This window comes from Temnothorax americanus, unplaced genomic scaffold, assembly GCF_048541705.1.
Source record: "Temnothorax americanus isolate GAGA-0224 unplaced genomic scaffold, ASM4854170v1 Scaffold5, whole genome shotgun sequence".
Classification (NCBI taxonomy): domain Eukaryota; kingdom Metazoa; phylum Arthropoda; class Insecta; order Hymenoptera; family Formicidae; genus Temnothorax; species Temnothorax americanus.
This window is the reverse complement of record NW_027509657.1, coordinates 4,063,747-4,083,666: the sequence shown is the minus strand read 5'-3', so window position 1 is coordinate 4,083,666 and position 19,920 is coordinate 4,063,747. Positions and strand designations below refer to the sequence as shown.

At 38.8% G+C, this 19,920-nt stretch overlaps 3 protein-coding genes across 3 annotated transcripts in view; all 3 read left to right on the top strand.

Moving 5' to 3' along the window:
• The window catches only part of LOC143904094 (uncharacterized), an 85,381-nt gene that overhangs the window by 23,404 nt on the left and 42,057 nt on the right, over positions 1 to 19,920 (top strand). The window lies entirely within an intron of this gene.
• Positions 15,892 to 19,330, top strand: Cpr27 (cuticular protein 27). Its single transcript, XM_077418431.1, has 4 exons — positions 15,892 to 16,402; positions 17,059 to 17,156; positions 17,393 to 17,785; positions 18,288 to 19,330. The coding sequence occupies exons 1-4, from the start codon at positions 16,391 to 16,393 to the stop codon at positions 18,511 to 18,513; spliced, it is 729 nt and encodes a 242-aa protein (XP_077274557.1). The 5' UTR covers positions 15,892 to 16,390; the 3' UTR covers positions 18,514 to 19,330.
• Positions 18,466 to 19,920, top strand: part of LOC143904097 (uncharacterized) — a 32,594-nt gene continuing 31,139 nt past the window's right edge. The window contains exon 1 of the mRNA XM_077418415.1: positions 18,466 to 18,566. Coding sequence (XP_077274541.1) covers positions 18,510 to 18,566 — 57 coding nt within the window. The 5' untranslated portion in view covers positions 18,466 to 18,509. The remainder of the gene's footprint in view (positions 18,567 to 19,920) is intronic.

Here is a 19,920-nt window from a genome sequence, read left to right as displayed (position 1 = left end):
CCGCGCCGCGCCGCGCCGCGACGCTCCCTCCGACACGTCCCAATTCATCCCGATTGACTCCGATCTCAGATTATGTTAATGTTCGAATACCTGGGGGCCACGAATACAGCAGAAGAATGTTAAGGATACATATTATCGCTCGAGATTCGAGCTATGTATCTTTATTAGAAATTAAGAATGAGTTTTTCCTAAAGCGAGGAATTTTGAGTCGCCACTTTGTTGACGGAATTCTTAACTCCATGCTATTTCTAAAGTACAAAACAACAGAGACAAGACTACGAACCGCATTGAAACATATCCTTGTCCCTTTGAACTCGAAGTTGCCAAACATGCAAATTAGCAGAATTAATTTTGTCACTTTTAATGAACCTTGCTCTGGTAATGCCTAATAATTAATTTTTTCTACTGACACGAAACCCTTTAAAATTGCTCCCTATCCTTGACAAAACTACGAAGAAGTGCCTTTACTGATCGAAAAAACGTTTGTACTCTTTCGCAATTGGGCGTGAGCGAGTCCGTCTGTCACCAGGTTGGTGACAGAATGCAATGATAATTAATGGTCACGAAACAATTCATAAATATTAATGCAAACCTACGTACGTTACGCTTGCATCCTGGATGTTTGCGGATATTTCGCTGTTAGTTTTACGAGGTTGCAAAAAGAATGGCCTATATGTATTAAAGCACGCTAATTAGTCGTGTGGTGCTCGTTACCACGAACTGAAGGTCGTGTAAACCGTCGGTCGCATGCAGACAGGCAACGATCTATAAAATTTCCGCGTTCCCTGGAAATATAGCCCACGTGCCCGTAACGACCGCACCGACTCTTCTCTTCAGTATTGTTCATATATGATCCTTTAAATTATAATTAAACTGCGATTTAAGACCTTAATTAACAAGATGTTTAATGCCGCGATTAACAACTTTTGGCACAAAAAGAAAATGATATTAAAACCCATTAAAGTTTCACCTACAAAGAAATACCTCGGAATGCTCACTCGGTGATCACTGGTGTAATATATGATGAATCTTACGAAATATCTTCATCTCGAAAAAATGTACTAAAATGAGCGGATGAGTGAACCAAACTTTCTATCTTAATCACGCGATGAAGTAATCGATAATAACGGCTGTAAGTTGTACGAGCGATTTCGCACGGATCATTTTTGGCACTATATAACTCGTATGTAACTGCAATTTTTTGATTGTCTGTTTTTGTTTTTATTCCTATATATTTTCAAATATAAGTCACAAACGTGGCATTATGATCAATATTATCAAAGAACTAACTTGTGCGGGAAAACTCTTACGATTCTGCATAAAAATCATTCAAGATTCCAAGTTTACATTTGCATATTTCACATCGTTTGTGATGTCTCTAACTAATTTATACGTAGTACTAGGTGATGTTGTTTGTCAAAATTGATTCTCTCGAGGGAATCCTAAATCTCGAGAATGACAGTCATCGGAAGATGGCCGCTCTTTCGAAATCATTCTACGGGATGGAAAATTAAGAGGCAGGGGGGTCGCGGAACTGATGGTTGCTGGTTCAACGCGGTAAAATTCCCGGAACGGTCATCCGTTCCGGTGTTCCTCCGTTACGATAGGATATGATGACGACGATGACTGGCGGGGAGTATAAGGCGTATTTAATAAAATCCTTGTGCAACGGGCGCGGATGAATAACCGACCTTGCGAATGAGCGGGACGACCTTCGTGGTGGCGCGCTCTCACGAAGACAAGGATATATACCGCCTTCTTCAAGTTTTTCCACGCCGGATACGGATCACGAAATATCTTGAACGCGGCTCAAGTTACATCGGGCTTTTGGACCGCGTTTACACTCGATCACGCACGGTACGAGCGAACGTAGAACGTATTTCGTTCGGAACGTCGCTCCCGATGATTAAACCACGCGCGCGAATTTATTGGCGCCGTCTCGACGGGCCGCGATTTTATTTTCATTCGGCTACCGTTTGTTTCTACGAAAAAGGAATATTTGAGAGAACATTTTGCATTTCAGAACCCGCACTCAAGACTGCGATTTAATCATTCTTTCTCGAGCTATCGTTAACGAAATATTCGATCAGATATAGCTTCCCGCGAGTTTGCCATTTCATCAAAATTTGAACATTATTTAAGTTAGCCACATAATTTATCTCATCATTAAAATATACGATTAATATTTGTATACTTACAATATAATACAACATTACATTAATATTTTATAGAGAGATTTAAAAGTTTTTAAATAAATAAATATGTTTCAACATTGGTACTCTTAGGAGCAGCAATCTTTTTTCTCACGCTAAAAAAAAAAACAGTATCTTACAAGAAATGGAAAACTGAAGTGAGGTATCGATATATATCTTGTTGGGCTTTTTGTGACGCATGGCATATCTCGCGAAGATCATTGCGCCGCCAGAGAGATCGAGGATGCTTCGGGGATCGCATGCGGCGCATACGGTATATACCGCACGCGCGGGCCGCTAAATTTTCCCTTTATCTGCATTATTCGCGTGCCTATACCATTCGAGGCCGGTGCATTTACTCGCGCGGGGCCTTCGTAGGAATCCAAGCGACGTAGCGGCCGCGCGGGTCTTATATCGGAGGTCAGCCGCGACCTAGGAATATCCATGCGCGCATTGTTCCCGCGCGCCGAGCGTCGGCATTGTTTCGCGATTTCGCCGGCGAAAGGTCAAGATACGGGAGGACGGAGGATCCATATCTCGCGCCCGGAGAAGCAAGAGGGGTTTCTAAAGTGTTCGGCAAAAATCGCGGCGGCTGCGGCTGGGTGCTTCGGATACCATCGCGACAAGGGATTTTTAACCGTACGCGATGAATTATTACAAACGTATAAAACAACTCTCGAGCAATCTGTCTGTTATAAAATTTAGGAGAAAAAGAAAGCGATTTAAAATTGAACAAAAAATTAAAGTTTAATAATGTTATAATACAAGTAAATATAATGTAGCAAATATAAATATAAAAATAAAAGACAATATATATGAATATAATATAATGAATAAATAAAATCTCAAGAAATATTTTATTTAATTGATGTGTAGGAGAGCCGGTGAAGAGAGAGGTGAATAAAGAATAACAAACGTCTCTTCCTGTTTAAACATGCGGCGCGGTATCGTCGCGAAAAGTTTGAACAAGGACCGTCAGTCTCGCCTACGGTCCAGTTCCACGTTGTAAAAACTCGTATTTATTCTCGGCGCATTCCTCGCGTCCCGTGCGGACAATGTAATTGCATTCCGCAGCGACTACAATGTATCTGTAAGTCACTCGGCTCGCTCTCTCGCGGAGATCGGGAAAAATATTGATCTCCGCGAAAGAGGATTCGTTTAACGACAAAGTCCGGGGTTTTGATTCCCACGAGATTCGTAAATATTGCGTTCGACTGTGTGTGACGTTATCCTGACATATAACGCCAGTTTTACGTTATATACATTCCTCGGATTTCTTCGGTTATAGTCCCATAAAAATGGTTGCTTTCGTTGTCGAAATAAATGTCTTACTAGCCGACGCTTAGGGAAATTACATAAATTTAATAGCCTACTTTAATACCAATCGATTATGTGCTACTGGATTCATAATTGACAAAAACAACGATTATTCTATGATTTATCTCCTATTTCACAATTTAAAAATAAAATGCCAAAAAATATGTGTAATACTAAATAAAGGCATAAATAAATGTGAAAAAACAAATATGTCAGATTCGATTTGTATTTTGTGCAACTTTTAAGGATGTCATACGATTCTTTCTACCTGTATGTATGCCTATGTAAAAAAAAAATACATATGCTTTCGAGGCAATCTATTGCGCATTCGTATTCGCGAGGTATATGCATCGAGCAAACAAATCTTCGGACAATAATGCGCGCGCGAAGTCGTAAATCTTGTAGCCGGACGATTTAAATCGCGTCTTTATTTGCGACTTTATTTTTGTCCAAACGCGACGCGGATTATTGAATAAAATCAGCTTTTAACAGGATTTGTTTAATATGCATGGGATAATATTTAATAAGCTGGCCATCAGACTATTATTAACGATTGTACCATTTTCTTAGATATCAAAGAGACAAATATCGAATTAATAACTAACAATATTTCTCTCACGCGGATCCGATTGCTTTCAATCAAATACATAGTGCTCGGAATCATCAATTGCAGAATGACTTGCATATTACCGAGTTTTCATATCACGGGAACCCCACTTTTCCATAAGACGGATTTTATTTCTAGCGCATTATGTCGGGAACGAAAATATGCGTGTCAAGGTATCAGCGACCATTAAATCGATGGGGAATCGAAAGGGGAATGGTAGCAATCTCCCAATGGGACCGAGATTCTCTGGGAAAGCATATTTCTTCATATTATCAAACAGTTTGGATAATTTTCTCTGAATCATTGCGAAGTGGATGATTCCCGGTCCTTGAAATCCGTTCGATTTCGCTCTCGACACGCGACTGAGCATTCTATCAACGTGTTATCGAAATCGTCGCGATCACAGTCCTCGCGAAAAGATCAGATGATGTGAAACGAATGTCAGTAGATTTCAACAAGATACAGGAATTGGTTACTAACTATACAGTCAAGATGTAAGGATAAAGTAATTAATTAAGTCGTGTATTTATTGACTTTTCTGAAAGTATACGTCGCAATACGATCCGCTCGATGGTAATGTAATTATAATTATGTAGTCACGAAGAAAAAAAGAACCTTGTCATTACATCTTCTTGAGAAATTGATCTTGAATAAGTGTTCGCATCGAGAAATCTATCAAATTGACCGCTGTCAACCAATGTGCGTGTGTTCAAAGAATGCTTTCTAATCATACACATACTTAGACACGCAGGCTTATGTGTGAATTCCGATACACACAAGTGACACAAGTGGCTATAGCACGAACGGTAGAAAATATAGTATTGGTATTTCCAACTTCAATGCGAAATATATGTATATATATCTGATGCGAGTGGCCTTGAATAATACAAACATTCAGAGAAACTTTTGCCTCGCGTATCGATATCCTATGATTCAACGGGAAGTAACTTAATTACGCTTGATTTCATCACAAATGGTACACGAAACTGTATGAATCAGTCTGCAATAGTGGTAACTTTTGTGAAACAGCATACCGGATTTTTGATTAACGATTACGTTGCCCTAATTCAACATGACATCATGACATAGTTTATTCATTAAAATGAAATGCAATTACCCCCAAGAAAATCTTAATCAGTACGATTAGTAAAATAATTTTCATCGCTTAAAACAAACGAAGTTATTCCCTTAAAGTAAATAAAGTACGAGAATAACAAGAGAGCTATATAAGAGGCAGAAACCACAATGTGACAGAGAGAAAGACACATGATAGACGGAAGAATCAAAGAAGGAAGATGGTGAATTGAGATCGTGAAGAGAGCACGTTAAAATGTACTGCAAAGTAGAATAACAGTTAAATTTTAAGGATCCAAATGTTGTGTTATATTGACCATACTTCTAGTTAATTACTTTTTAGAAACGCTTGAAAAAAAATCGAGTTCTCAACTCTTTTCGTCAAAGAACGAATGCGTGCATCCGAAATAATGTTCCTGCCTTTTTTGCAGTCACCACCTTGTTTCGAGAAGTTGAAACGGGTATCCCTACAAGTGCTATTAGTAACGCGTCGTACTTCGCCGGTCTGTATGAGAAATGGTGACGCATACGGGATGCAGTTGCACATACGAGGTCGGAGCGGCTCCGCCACGGGCTATCTGTAACCATTAAGCGAGCGGGATGCCGGCTTGTTATAAATGGCGGTGCATTCTTGAAATTAATCGGCGCGGGGATGCAAGACCGGATCCCTATATGCCGCGCCGGTCGGCGCGAGTACCAGCCACGCCGCGCCGGTCGGTCCCGCGACACTTTGTTATGTTTTCGTGGATCCTTACGTAAGACGGTAGCGGGTCCAGGTCCCAAGACCGGAGATTGACATTAAGATTGGCGCTCAGCGCTCAAACGAATAGCCGTATCATCGTAGGACGGGAGCGACGTTGCGCACGAGTTCGTGCGTATGTGGTCAGGGTCAAGAATAGATACATCGTAGCAAAAGTCTTGCGAGTAAATAGCTTCAAGCATGAAAGTGTTTATCGAAACGTATGAATCTCGCCAGCAATTCGGTAACTGCGTGATGGGATGAAAACCAAACCTGGTATTTAGTATTGAGAATTGAATTACCGATTACTAAAGTAAAAAGTTAAATATATTTCTTAGCTTTTCATTATCTGTCATTTTATTCATTATAAACTCGATTTTATAAAACAATTACAATTTATTCGAAAAACTTATCAATTTAAGGCAAAGTATTAATAAGTAGATATTAGTAAAGCTTAATCAATACTCTAACTTTCTATTGTCTGCAATTTTAAATTTTATCAATCTTTTTGCATTAAAACAAATAATCATTATTTAAAAAATTTTAAATATAAATAAAAAAGTGCAGACTGCTCTCTAAGCTCATACATAAAAAAGATTCTTTTTCTGCTGCTTCTCGTCGATGTATTCGGAAGAATCCGTAAGTATATCGGTGACGGTTTTCAGAATGCGGAGATCCGTATTAAGATCAAGAGCGAGTTTGTAATGGACACGGTTAACGTCATTCGCATCATGAGGGCATTTCATCGGAAACATACTTGCACGAGCAGTTAATAAAATCGACGAGTAAGTACGTCGAGAAGGTGGCAGGATGCTCACGATGGCCTTGTCGTTTCGGTAAACATCGATGATAAATGGGAATGAGTTCGTTAAATCGCAACGAGCGGATTGGGCTGGGCCGAGCAAGGCCGCTCTAAATGGAGACGCCTTCTGCAAATCGATCTGCAACGCGCATAAAAAAGCGAAGTCTGACTTCCGCGATACTTTGAATTATATATTATGTATTTTCGTATAGTGCTACAGCGTGTAAGATGGTAGCAATCCGGTTGGGATTCGACTAGATCGATATTATAAGATTACAACCGGGCGATAATAACGAACATGGATCACAACATTCGGAAATAATAAAATAAAATAATATTTAGGTTTGTAATACATTCATATAGAGTGTCTCTAAACTCTGCGTTGATTTCAACTCGATTGTGTCGACTGTTACGATAATTTGACGACACTATTATGTAAGTGTGCAGCAATCATTTTGTAAGAGAGATACTGGATCGAAAAATTTACATACATATATTTATAACATAACAGATACAAATTTTTTATCTCATAGTTATCCACACACTCGCACTCACAGTCAATAAAAAAATCGTTACTAAACGCGCTCGAAGATAAGACAAAACAACGTATCCCTTTAATTAGTTTAGTACAACTAAAGCCGATTAAGTTTGGGATTTGTTGCGCGACCGCTCTTCTGGAAAACGATACTTTTCGTAGAGAAACAAAGGAAACACGCCGGCATGCGGCGTGGAGACCAGTGACGAGGAGAAATTTGAATCTATACCGTCGTGAGTGACACGAACTTTCACGTGGCGCCGGATTTTTGTCCCCTCACGTATCCCGTTCCCTCTATAAATAGTGCCGACATTCGGACGAGAATGTCGGGGGTGGATCAGGCCAAGTGTCGATAAACCTTCCTCCACTCCTCTGATCCTTTTAACATTCGCGATTAGGCCCGTTGAAGCTCCACCTCCGGCCTGGAAGAACAACCACCGCGCGTTCTAACGTACGATGGCCCCTGACGACTAAAATAGAATTTGCGTGGAATTCCGCGGGATTCCAATGTGCATTCCGACCAAAATTCTGGGACTTGGGATCCTGGACGCTTTCCATCTTATATCTTGTGTGATCATATCGCGGCTTTATGTTACTTTACATTAAAGTTACAAGTTTTTTATTTCAATACAAAACACAAAACTGAATGGAATAAGGATTAATAAAGATTCAAGTTACGCACGAAAAGAATCATAACGTACTTTTATTACATTGATTATTATGACTAGAGGTAAAAAAGAAAAGATAGGAAATTGTAATTGTATCCAAATTCGTAAATATTTGCACTTGTTCAAACTTGTCATCAATGATTAACGCAACGCGATGTTCATTACACGCGGACATATATATCACTATATGTCCGAATGATGAATATCTTTTACGCAAATTCCGACAACTTGATTAATTAGACGATTATTCGATCATAAGCTCGTTTTGCCTGTCGACAACTATCCATCAGCCTCGAGATGAATACCCCTTTTATTATTTCTCATTGCTCTCCTCCACTCTTTCGTTACGAGGGATTGATGGACATCGTGTGACATGCAATATAACACACCGTTGGACGTCCTCCATATCGTTCTCTGCAGATATAATCAAGAAGATAACATGTTTTAAAACAAGTCTGACATAAAGCAATAAAAAATATATTACGTATAATATTTCGTAAGTATTCAATTTATCTTTCTCGACATTTGTCGAATCGGATAATCACTATATTTTCACATAATATAATTGATAAACAAAATTTATAAAACTGCACACTTTTGCGGGCGCCAGGTACTTTGACTTATCGGAATTTATCGCTTAATTGCATCGTCCTTTTGGCTACTGTGTATACACATTTCAAGTAACGTTCTCGATTACTGATCTTCAAAACCGATTCGCATCGTTATCGCACACACCTAGCACGGGAATTAATATGCTAAGCTATGATATCGAAAGATTGTCGCGACGTAGCCGGTCCAATTTCTGTGACGGGGCGTTGTTCCGCATAATTCGGACGGTCCATTGCGAGAGGCGCGCGGATCTGCATTTTTCGCAAGGTCAACCGGTACTTATACCCCGATACGATGCGGGAGAAACGACCTGAGCAGCGGGTCGAATTTCTGTCGGACCAACGGCGAATGATTTTTCAACGTTGTGAAGAAATCTGAAACACGGCGACAATCGATTTGCATAATGCAACTGCCCCATAGAAAAGATTCGCCATCCCTTTTCGTGCTCTTCGCTATCGTGACAGTAAAGTATTACATACACAAGAGGTAAGGCCCATCGTTACCATATTAATCTTGCATAAAATATTCTCTAACGAATTTGAAGCAAAGATTTTTTTATAAAAAAAAAATAGTTCGTTTTTTAAATATATTTTTATATTCTAAAATCTGTGGAATTTTTATCAAGTCAAGATATTAAGTTAAATGAGTTTTAAGTGCACTCGGAAAAATACATTCTTGCACGCGATGTAACAGTGTAAAGTGAAGATGTATTATGACATTGTCCTAATTGCGATTGTTCGCAATTGTTCACGCGTGAACTATGCTTCCTCCCGTCATTAATCTTGTTCGGCATTAATCATTACGTCGTTATCCATTCTTATGAATAATGTTCCCCCGTCTTCCTTATGCTTCACGTTGTGCATTGAACAACGAGATGGTTGTCTTTAACGTATATAATAATGCATATCACGGTAAAGGACATACCGAATAAGAATTAAATTGAACGAACTCGATTTGCATAGCGCGATAAGCGAGAACGGGCTTACGTTCGTTCCCATATGCAAGTGGAATGAGAAAATGTTTGCGAAAAATATACATTTAACGACCTATCTACGCTGTACGACACTCGATTACATGGACCCATTTATATCGTAGCAAATTAAGAATGACGCGTCGCGCGGTGGATTGCCTTGATTTCTCGTTTACGAGTGATAGATGAGGGAACTTTGTGAAACAAAATCAATGTCAGCCAGATAATCTGAAAATTTAATCAACGTTGAGTTTCTCAACGATCATATCAAAATCTTTATCACAATCTTTATGGCTGCGAAAAATACAACAGAAGAAAATCGAGTAATTAAGATATCTCGAGATAAGCAGTTTTGTATATCTAAAATGCCGCCTAAAACACTTTCAATTAAATTAACTCTAATGATTTTGGAGTGGCATAGAGACGCGACGATAGTCGCATATCTTCTTAATTGGGCAAAAGTGATATTTATTGGCGGTAGGAGAATTATATTATAATAAAAACCGTCCTTAAGAAAGATCGTAAAGCTGATCAAGATAATACAATCTGAAGATAAAATATACTTCAAATACGATAGCAACGACCACCTATGGAGAAAACAGCCGTGAGCACGGTAGCGTGCGGCAATTAATTAGCATAATCTACAGTCGAATATATTGCAACTATGTGCGATCGTTCAGGCGAAGAAAAGCTACATGGCGCCAGTTGTCTCGTTGTGCCTTTTGCGAATTCGAAAGAATTAGCGAGCGATCGAAACGAACCATTCAATGTCCCGTCGAGACGAGTTGAAGTCAACCGATCAGGATCAAAATTAATAAAGATAAAAATATTCGATTATTTGCCACGCGCATCGCATTACTTTGTGAGAAGAATTCAAGCGTTGAGCGTTAACATATACTTACAAAGAATAAAATTCGAGTAGGAGAGCAAAAAAGAAAAGGCAATCGATGGAAAGAGAAATCTATAATTTAAATGCGGATTTAATCTGGAACGCCCCGCGGCAACGATGTGGATTCGAGTCGTCAATGAACTTAATAGCGCGCTTGAAATTATCGACACGAGAATCTTCACAGAATATTCGATAAAATATTTTCGTAAATGGTCCAACGAGAGAGAGAGAGAGGGAGGGAGGGAGGGAGGGAGGGAGAGAGAGAAAGACAGAGAGAGAGAACTGTCGATGTCGTTAATAGTGCGTATTTCTTGATTATCGCATGCGGGCTAGGGCTGAGGAATCTCGGCGATCATGTTTAAATTTGTTAAAGTCGTCCATCGACTTTCGTATGATAATTTCGGAATTTTTGTTGCACTCGTTGTTTGTTCTGTCGAGGACAAATTTTGCACGCGCCATAATCGTAATTTCGGTGCTTCATGATGCCGTAACGGCCTGTCAATATGCACCGAGCGCCGATTCAACGGGATCTTATTCGAATACATGAAAACGATGCGAATGTACTTATACACTTTGCACTTTAACGTTGCTTACGACCGATAAGATACTTACGTGTCATCGGCTATTCTCGGAAATAGTTTTATACGTGATTCACAGTGATTTTGCGTTAAGCAACTACTGATTCACAAAGTGAGCCAAAAGAATCGTCCTTTGCGGTCGCACGTCACATATTATTCTTCGGGTTCCGGCATCGCGACGTGTCGCTGACCGACTTAATAACTAATTGACACGCGGGCAGCAACTGGAATCATAAACGGTCTGATTTATCAGCAGCGAGAAGTTCGTAAAGCGTTATTTACGATCGGCACACCCGTATGCGAGTTCGAAATGACCGCGGCGCGAACAGATTGATAAGAGCCGCGTTGTTCGACTTGTCTTCCTTTCCTTTTCCTGACGAAAAACATCTTGATACAGCGAGTTAGCCCATCATCGCACGATCGATCGGGACGTCTTTTTCGGACGACTAACCGTCGCTAATTGGCGGCCTGGTACGCGCGCGGATCGTCGCTGATATATTATCAGCGTCGCACTCGTGAAGAGTCGTTTATTCATGACATAGTAGGACAGGGCGCATTCAATTGCAGGTGCAACTTAATTACAAAACGGAATACGGCGCGGGACGAGCAATAATTGGCTCTCGATGATGATGTATCGGGACGAAATAATTTGAATAAAGTCGAACCGGTCGCGCCGGGGCCCGCGCGCGGCGCTCCCAATGCCGTGATTCATCCTTGATTCGAGAGTATCTCGAGCCGATGATAATTGTAGCCCCGGTTAGCATTATCTGCGGCATGAAGACCTTGAGGATAGCCCCCTTCGACAGACGGAAATTTTCATTATTTACGCTCGCGCTGCTGTAAATTACACCGCGGTTGCAGCGCGGAGCTACGCCGCAGATGGCCGCCGATGATACAGGAATAAATGGCACCTGACTCGTTACTGGGAAATCATGCAACTGGCACACGGGTACAATGTTAATCGAATCGTTGTACTATACGACGTCGATCTGGCAGTTAATTACGACGCCGAACGTCGTCCCGCTAACTGTCCCCGTAACTGTTGCGGGATCAAAACTCCCGCAATAAAATCAAGTCTGGACCACCGTTTTTTTTTCTCGATTTGCTGTACCTGAAAAATTTATACATACATATATAATATATATTATTATATATGGGATTGTAATCATCCATATAGAAATCATGCTCGAAGATTTCTGACTCTTGAGTTGTTGAACATTAACTCCAATGTTAACGGCGAGAAAATATGTTTTGCGCGACTCTGTCAGCAATAGCTTAAACTTTTTGTTATCTTCATTGTCAATTTGAAAATGTACAGAATATAATGTAGTGCAATCATTCGCATGTAGTCGCTGTATATATTTGTTTCACGATAACATCTTTAAAAAAACTTGACAGCAGCTTATTATCGCGGTTTGTGTCTCTCCTCGATATTGTGAATTACATTAAGCCTGAAATATTGGAACGTGAAACGCGAGATACGAGAACAAGGGAACGAGGGAGTATTATAGTTATAACGAATTACGAACGAGGGAAAATAAGGCAATGGTTTAACAGCTGATTTTTCCTTTGCGGCGATAATTTGCGAGTATAATAGAAGGGCAACAAGAAAGTCAAGCGTCTTCGACGGGAATATTCATTGTCGGACCATTTTTTCCCTTCGGTCACTTCGACCGACACCTCCTCTTTCTTTCTCTTCCGAACGAGATGCGGTCCCAAACTGCATACTCGCTTAAGTTTTTAATATGACGACATTCTGACACTTATTGCGATGGCAGAATAACAGGCATGCGTGAGATACATGTAGCGAGACTTACGATAATAAAATAAACGGAATGGCGCGTAGAGGAGAGGGAGAGGGACTGATTACCTTTTTATTGTACATCAACTCAATCTGTTTTATGTGACGCTTCAATTTCGTATATCATACTTGGGGTGGCGAATATGCGTATGTATACATGAAAAATGCGCGGAGCTTCAGAATGAATCAAAATTCGCGAATTAACGAGAAACAATTAATGTACAAGCACGTGTCACTTTTATTATCGCGATCTACATATTTTACGAGGATAGAAGGTACGCTGAGAATATGCGTGTCTTTAAATGGAAACTAGTGCTTTGATTTTAAAATCTCAGAAATATATATGTATTGCAAATTTAGTAAGGAATGTTCTTTAATTGTTGAAAGTTTAAAAATTAGAAGAAAATAACGCTTAGAAGATTTTTTTGGCTATGTTTTACTTACATTTTTATATTTTATTTATGTTTTTTTCATTATCATCACTATTTCTAAGTTTTTTATACATAGATTTAAAGTCTATTTTCCCGTAACTAAAGATATCAAAATATGTATTAATTTTTTATTCAAAACATTGAAAGATAAGTCCCGCGGATCAAACCGAGCACTTAAGCCTACCGATTGACTTGCCTCTTGCGGCAAAGTCGAGATGAAAGCTCGAGGTTCGGCGTCAGAGTCCTGCATTCGCTCGGACGTCGCAGTGTCGATACCTTACGGTCTGATGGTGAACTTCGCTCTCTATTCGTCGACCAAGATATACAAAAAATATTCGCGGTTGCATAGGCCGGTATTCATAGCCGGATTTTATTTCAAGATCGTTTTAAGTAATGTCTTAAGATGCTAATATGGTTATTTCATTGGTTGGATGGAGTCTTAAGATTGCCTTTGATCAGACTTAAGACGATCTTAAATATAAGATCTGAATACCGGCCATAGAGTAGTAACGTAGACCTATGCATATATCAGGATCCACTGATAATCATTTACCTTCCACAATCTTCACACTACATATATTATCATCCTATTCGACTAACGCTTAACTCTACATATCTTTTATTAATTTAAATAATATTGATGTGATACTATTACCTAAATAATTTCAAAAATTACTTTTAAATCAAAAAGATTTTACTGCATTATTTGCTCGCCAATTTTACATTTTATTTCTATATAAATAACACTTTATAGAAAAAGATTTTAAAGAACGTTAAGCGTTGTAATCGATACGTGAGAATAATATAAATCTAAAGTACACTTATGCAATATCCGTTATGAAATAATTGTATGCGATCGATGTTACGAGCGGAAAACTCGGTGGAATTAAAATTCGCTTTCGGTCTTGGAACTATCGCAGGTTTTCGCGGAAAGCGGATGTTCATTGTCTTCAACGCCGTGGTCATTCGCGCGGCGAGAGCTATCACGTAAGAATTATACCTACGCAATCACGCAACCACGTTGCATAAAGATATAACGAGTGTGACATGCGATCAATGAGACGGGTAATAAACTCTCTAGTTACGGCTGTCACTCAATTGCAAAGGAATTCCGTCCGCTTTGTTTGTCATTGCTCGAATGTAAATTCCGGAGCACTGTCCTCGTATACTTTCACCGCCACTCTTCTCGAAGAACAGTGCAATTGTAATACTTCCTTACAGCAATCCGTCGTTTTTGAAGAGAGAAAAAATTTCCTGAATAAAGTTTACTTGTTTGCTTTTATTTTTAAATTTAGCTATTCTAAAAAAGGCCTGTCAGGCCTGTCAGTAACAAGCCATCATTTTAAAAAATATAAAACATTTTAACAGTATTAATGTATGATTATTTCTGAAAAATATGCAAAATAGTTTTTATAAAATTTCGCTCAAAGTTTAATTTATTTCAGAACGATGTTCGTTCGAATTATTATTCGCATTACTATATGCGAGGGATAATTAGTGGCGCATTAGTATGATCGACGTTATTATTTTCACACTATACGATTCTCACGGCAGCGAAACGTACGCCGCAAGGTAGTAAAAGCAGTAGGCTTTACTATATATTGCGCCGCGATATTCCGCATCACCCTCATGTCTGCCACGTTAAATGTCAAGATGTTCTCTTGTATGATCGGGAAAGTTCTGGGTTAACCTGGTGATTCGTATAATTACAAAATCGATGTTCATTGCTTGTACAATTACGCATCACAAAATCGCTACGGTACTGCGCACCGTTACAGCATACTATACAATATTGGAAAAGATATACTTATTCGTTCAATGGTCAAACTTATTTGTTGGTAGATGCCAACAAATGTTAAAAATAATTAATACGCGAAGAACAATTTGTTGTTGCAATTGACAGAGGGACATACATAAATCTAAACTTCTACAAAATAATAAGAAATCTAATGTGCTCCAAAAAGAGCATATACCTTCGGATAACAAGAATCTTTATTCTTCCGATACATTATACATGTGCAAATATAATTTTTTATTGGCGAACATTTAACATCACGCCTAATTGGCCCGAATCGAGTAGTCTTAATTAAGAAACTTTTGGGATTAATAATTGGTAATTAAAATATTGCTGTATGTGCCACTTGAGTGTCCTAGCTATGTCGAAATCACTCAGCATTAAAATCTCCATCGTTGAAGTTTCTAACGAGAAATGTATCTTGCGGACACAGACATCCTTGAGATTGGAAATACAAGTGGGTTTCGCGCACTGCAAAATTACATCTCTGAAAATCAAGGACGTTTTGAGTGGTCAAGGGCTCCTTTCGATTGACGCCACCTTGTGCTTGCATGTCTGCCAGTCATTTAAGCAATGTCGAGGTAGAATTACTTATTGTTGATTGTAATATGCATATTATAAGGTGATATGTAATTTCTTAACTGAATTTCTTCAGACTGAGAAATAATAACCAAGTTATTATTTCTAAAATACAATTACTCTCACGTGTATGTTCGACTATTTATGATACAATTATTAACATTATAATAATATGAAAAATAATTTTAATCTTAAAAATAATAAGTGTGGAAATAATTTTTATAATAGCTTTTAATAATACCAAAATGTTATTTATACTTGCACAAAAATAAATTTTAGAAATATCTATTTACTATAGAGAACAATGAAGAAGTGCAAACAAATAATTTATATTTTTTTTTACATTAATTTACATAAGAAGCAAATGATGATAATATTGGAAGAAGAACAGAAAAACTCGTTTAGCTGATATATTCCAACGTATTAACATATTCGAAGTTTGAAAAGAGTGGACGTAACTCTGAACCATCCCGTGTAATAATTTAAACCTGCGACTACCACTGACAACTGTATTTATTTATATGCATTTAATATAATCATCGGTTCGTTTATCACTACTAATATTTGTGTATCATGCGTAATACGAAGTTATATTTTTGTCGTGAATGAAAATCGGAAGAAGCCGAGAGGTGCCACAGAAATTTTCAATCTCTTTGTAAGACGAACTCGCGTGCTGAAGTTAAGGCGGAGGTCGGGCCCATGGGCGGGCCCCGCCGCTCCCGAAGGGGACCTATATAAGTAGACTTGCTCGGCGTATAACGCAAAGCTATAACACAATCACTTGTGCCTCATCACCAACCAGACATGCGTCTTCCCGTGAGTATCGTCACTCCTTTTTTTCTCTCTTTCACCTGTTTCATCCATTCGTAAGTGCTGACATAACAGGAATTATTTTGTTTTCGAAGCTAAATTTAATTCCGGTAATTGGGACATGTATGTACAAATATTTGTATGATAATTGTGTATTAATTAGCGTAAAATATCGAAGTAATTTTTAGAATTTACAAGAGTGAATATTTTGTATTCCATGAATAAAATTGACCTTATAAGGATTATATTAATTTCAGTGAAAGAGCAATATGTATGAACGTCTCGCAGTTGTATAAAGTGTGTGTTACGTTATTACTATAAATTCTTTTAAAGGCACCTTTCGCAGACAGAGGAATTACAATAATCGTGTTTATAACAGTGGGGTTCCAGGATGGTATAGTTATGTTTCAGTGGTTAGCAGTCAGATATTGTCATTACAACCGGCGTTTATTCTTTCTGTGAAGAATGTATCGATGAGTATCGACGAATGCTAAATTTCACACGTAGCTGTTTATATTCATTTTAAAAAATTGGCAGAAAATTACGATAATAGCGCATCTCGTGTTCGCGCCATCTCGTCATCGACTTTCCTCGAATGCGCGTACGAGGCCATTGGAAAGTGTTCCGAATACCGACGTTTTTATGCAAATTCGTGTCACCAGGTGCTGTTTCTCTTGTTTTGCCTCGGCCTTGCGGTCGCCCAGCACAATCAACCGTATCCTGCGAATACACCGGTACCTATCTTAAAACAGATAAACAAGTGAGTGTTATATCAGCATTACGTATAACCATAACCGAATGAAAGCGAAACAACGCAATGAATACCTTTGAATTTCTTTTCTATGTGAAAGTTATTTCATTATGATGCAATTTTCTTTAATTCTTACTCTACAGCTACAGTTTATTCTATTTTTTTTCTATAATTTTGACAAATATGTGCGTGTGTATGCGGGTAGACTGACAATTTTCGAAATATGGACCGTCAATTTTCGACAGGCACAACGAGGACGGTAGTTACAGTTACGGCTTCGAGGCGGCGGATGGCTCGTACAAAATCGAGTCCAAAAGTCCGACCGGCGAGGTTTACGGTAAGTACGGCTTCGTGGACGACACCGGGAATGTACGCGAGATCGAATACGGCGCGTCCAGGCGCGGCTTCGAGCCGGTCGGTCCTGGGATAAACGTGCCCCCGCCAACCTTGACCGGTAACAGCATTAACGGCAACGAGCCCGAAGACGACGGGCAGTACCGCGAGGATCCGTCGATCTATCATACCGATCCGCGTTACACCAACGGGGAACGTTACGAGGACCCACCTAAGTATAAACAGCAACCAATCGCCTACAATCCGCCGCAACAGATTGCACCGGCTGGTTATAACAAACCGAGGTGGGTCGCAATAAACGCATTCAGACTATCTCGAAAATGTCTTAATTTTAATGCGAAATTCTTCAATAAATTTTGAGTGGACTTCTCTAAGCATCGATATACCGTAATTAATACATAAAAATTTAGAGCGTATCTCACATTTGAGAGATTAATTGTAATAAAGATTAATTATTTCTGCTAAAAATTTGGCAAATGAAACTTACGTAACTTCTGCATTAAGATTCACGATTTTGCTTTATATGGCTTTTGTATTAAGGTTCTCAATTTTGCTCGACGAAGTATGTCAATTTTCATTCAATCGAATCAATCGAATTAAAATGCACGCGGGAAGATCGGCTCGCCGCGGAGAACGCAAAGCGATAACGAGCGGGCTAAATGTCAAGTGAATCACTCGAAAGTACAGAGATCGTGACTTGCTCAACTTGGCGGGAAATCGGTCGCACCTCCGCGCTTCAACAGGAATGGGAAAGGAATCGGTTAATCCAATTTTTCGACTTTTCAGATATAACCCGCCTGTCAATTATCGGCCGGCAGCGGTGAGCCCGCGGTTCCAGCCGGAATATCGACCGCAGTATCGGTCGCAGTACGACTCGCAGTACGAATCGCAAGGTCAGCAGTTGCAATCCGCATATCCTTCGCTCGCGATTTCAGCCAGTCCTCAAGGACATGCCGCGACCAACATCGACGTCAATGCCGGATTGGCATCTTACACGGTTAATTACAAATGATAAAGAAAGAGGGAGAAAAGAGAGAGAAAGTCGAGCAATCGTATATATTGCATGTGTGTATATATGTTATTTATAGATATTTTAAGATTGTTGCTCTCAACATTTATTTAATTATCGCACGTAAAACTGGTTGGTGTCGCCGTCGGAATATTTTCGATAACACACTGATTTATTAATAATTTAGGGACAAATTGCATCAGCATAGATACTATGATTAGTTCAACACTAGAACTACCAAGGGGGTCAAAATAACTTGTTTGACAAAATAACTTGTTTGATTTTTTTAATATAATTATTATTTATTTTTAAAACATCACAATTTCTGAAATTTTCTCTGATTTTTATTGAAATATATAATTAACTTTATAAATTTGTTTTCTCTTTTTTCATTTTGACCCCTTCGGTAGAAATAAGTATAGGTTAATCTTCGGTAGTTCTAGTGTTAAATATATTTTAGATTGCATTTGCCTTTTGTCCACACGAGTTTCGAACGAGACAGTATTTTCTACCTCTTGTTCCCCGATGTTTTCTCTTCCGCTTTAGAAGAGTCTACCTCTCTTACTGGAAAATTATATTTCTTCTATGATTTAGAGTTATTCTCAATTTCTACTTGCACATGTCTCTCCACTATTTTCATTTCGCAATTACGCGTATTAGAATTAATTTACGTCTTTGTCCGAAAAATCTAAAGTACGCTTGCAAAACAATTTAGGATCGACGTTAAAGTCTTATTCATATTTAAGCGCATAATGTATCACATGAAACACAAGAATGTATTATATAATGCTGTGCGAATTAAAACAGGATATAACCACGAGATCAATAGCAGAGATTTAATCTGAAGGACGCGTCCTTCTGATTTGGATCAATTTATAATGATATTGATCAATACAATTGGACAACCTAATCAATCTACTTGCCAGCAAAATCAAGTCATGCCAAATTTATGCACCGGTAATGGAGATTCCTAATCCCTCTATTTTAATGATTGAAGACGCAATTAACATTTTTTTCTCCAGCCTACGAAGCACGCCATCGGGCTACATCGGGACACACCCAAGAATTTTATCGTTGTGTAACATCTAAAGACCTAACGATACCTTCGCACTCGGCCTTTCCGAATGCGCGTACAATAAAAATCCGCGTGCATCGCGTTGGATCGAATCCGCCAATCGCTTTTTCCTTCGCATTTCTCCAATTCTTAGTGTTCGACAGTCTATATTTTTTGCACATTATTCATATCGAATGGCAATTTATCTTTACATTCGTCATAACAGTTGCAGGGAAATACATATCACATTTGTTAATTATAACGGTAAATATAAATAACGTTATATAATTACAATAGATAATTCCTAAAAGTTTACTTTATTACTGTCCGTGATGAAAATTGTACGTAAAATTTAA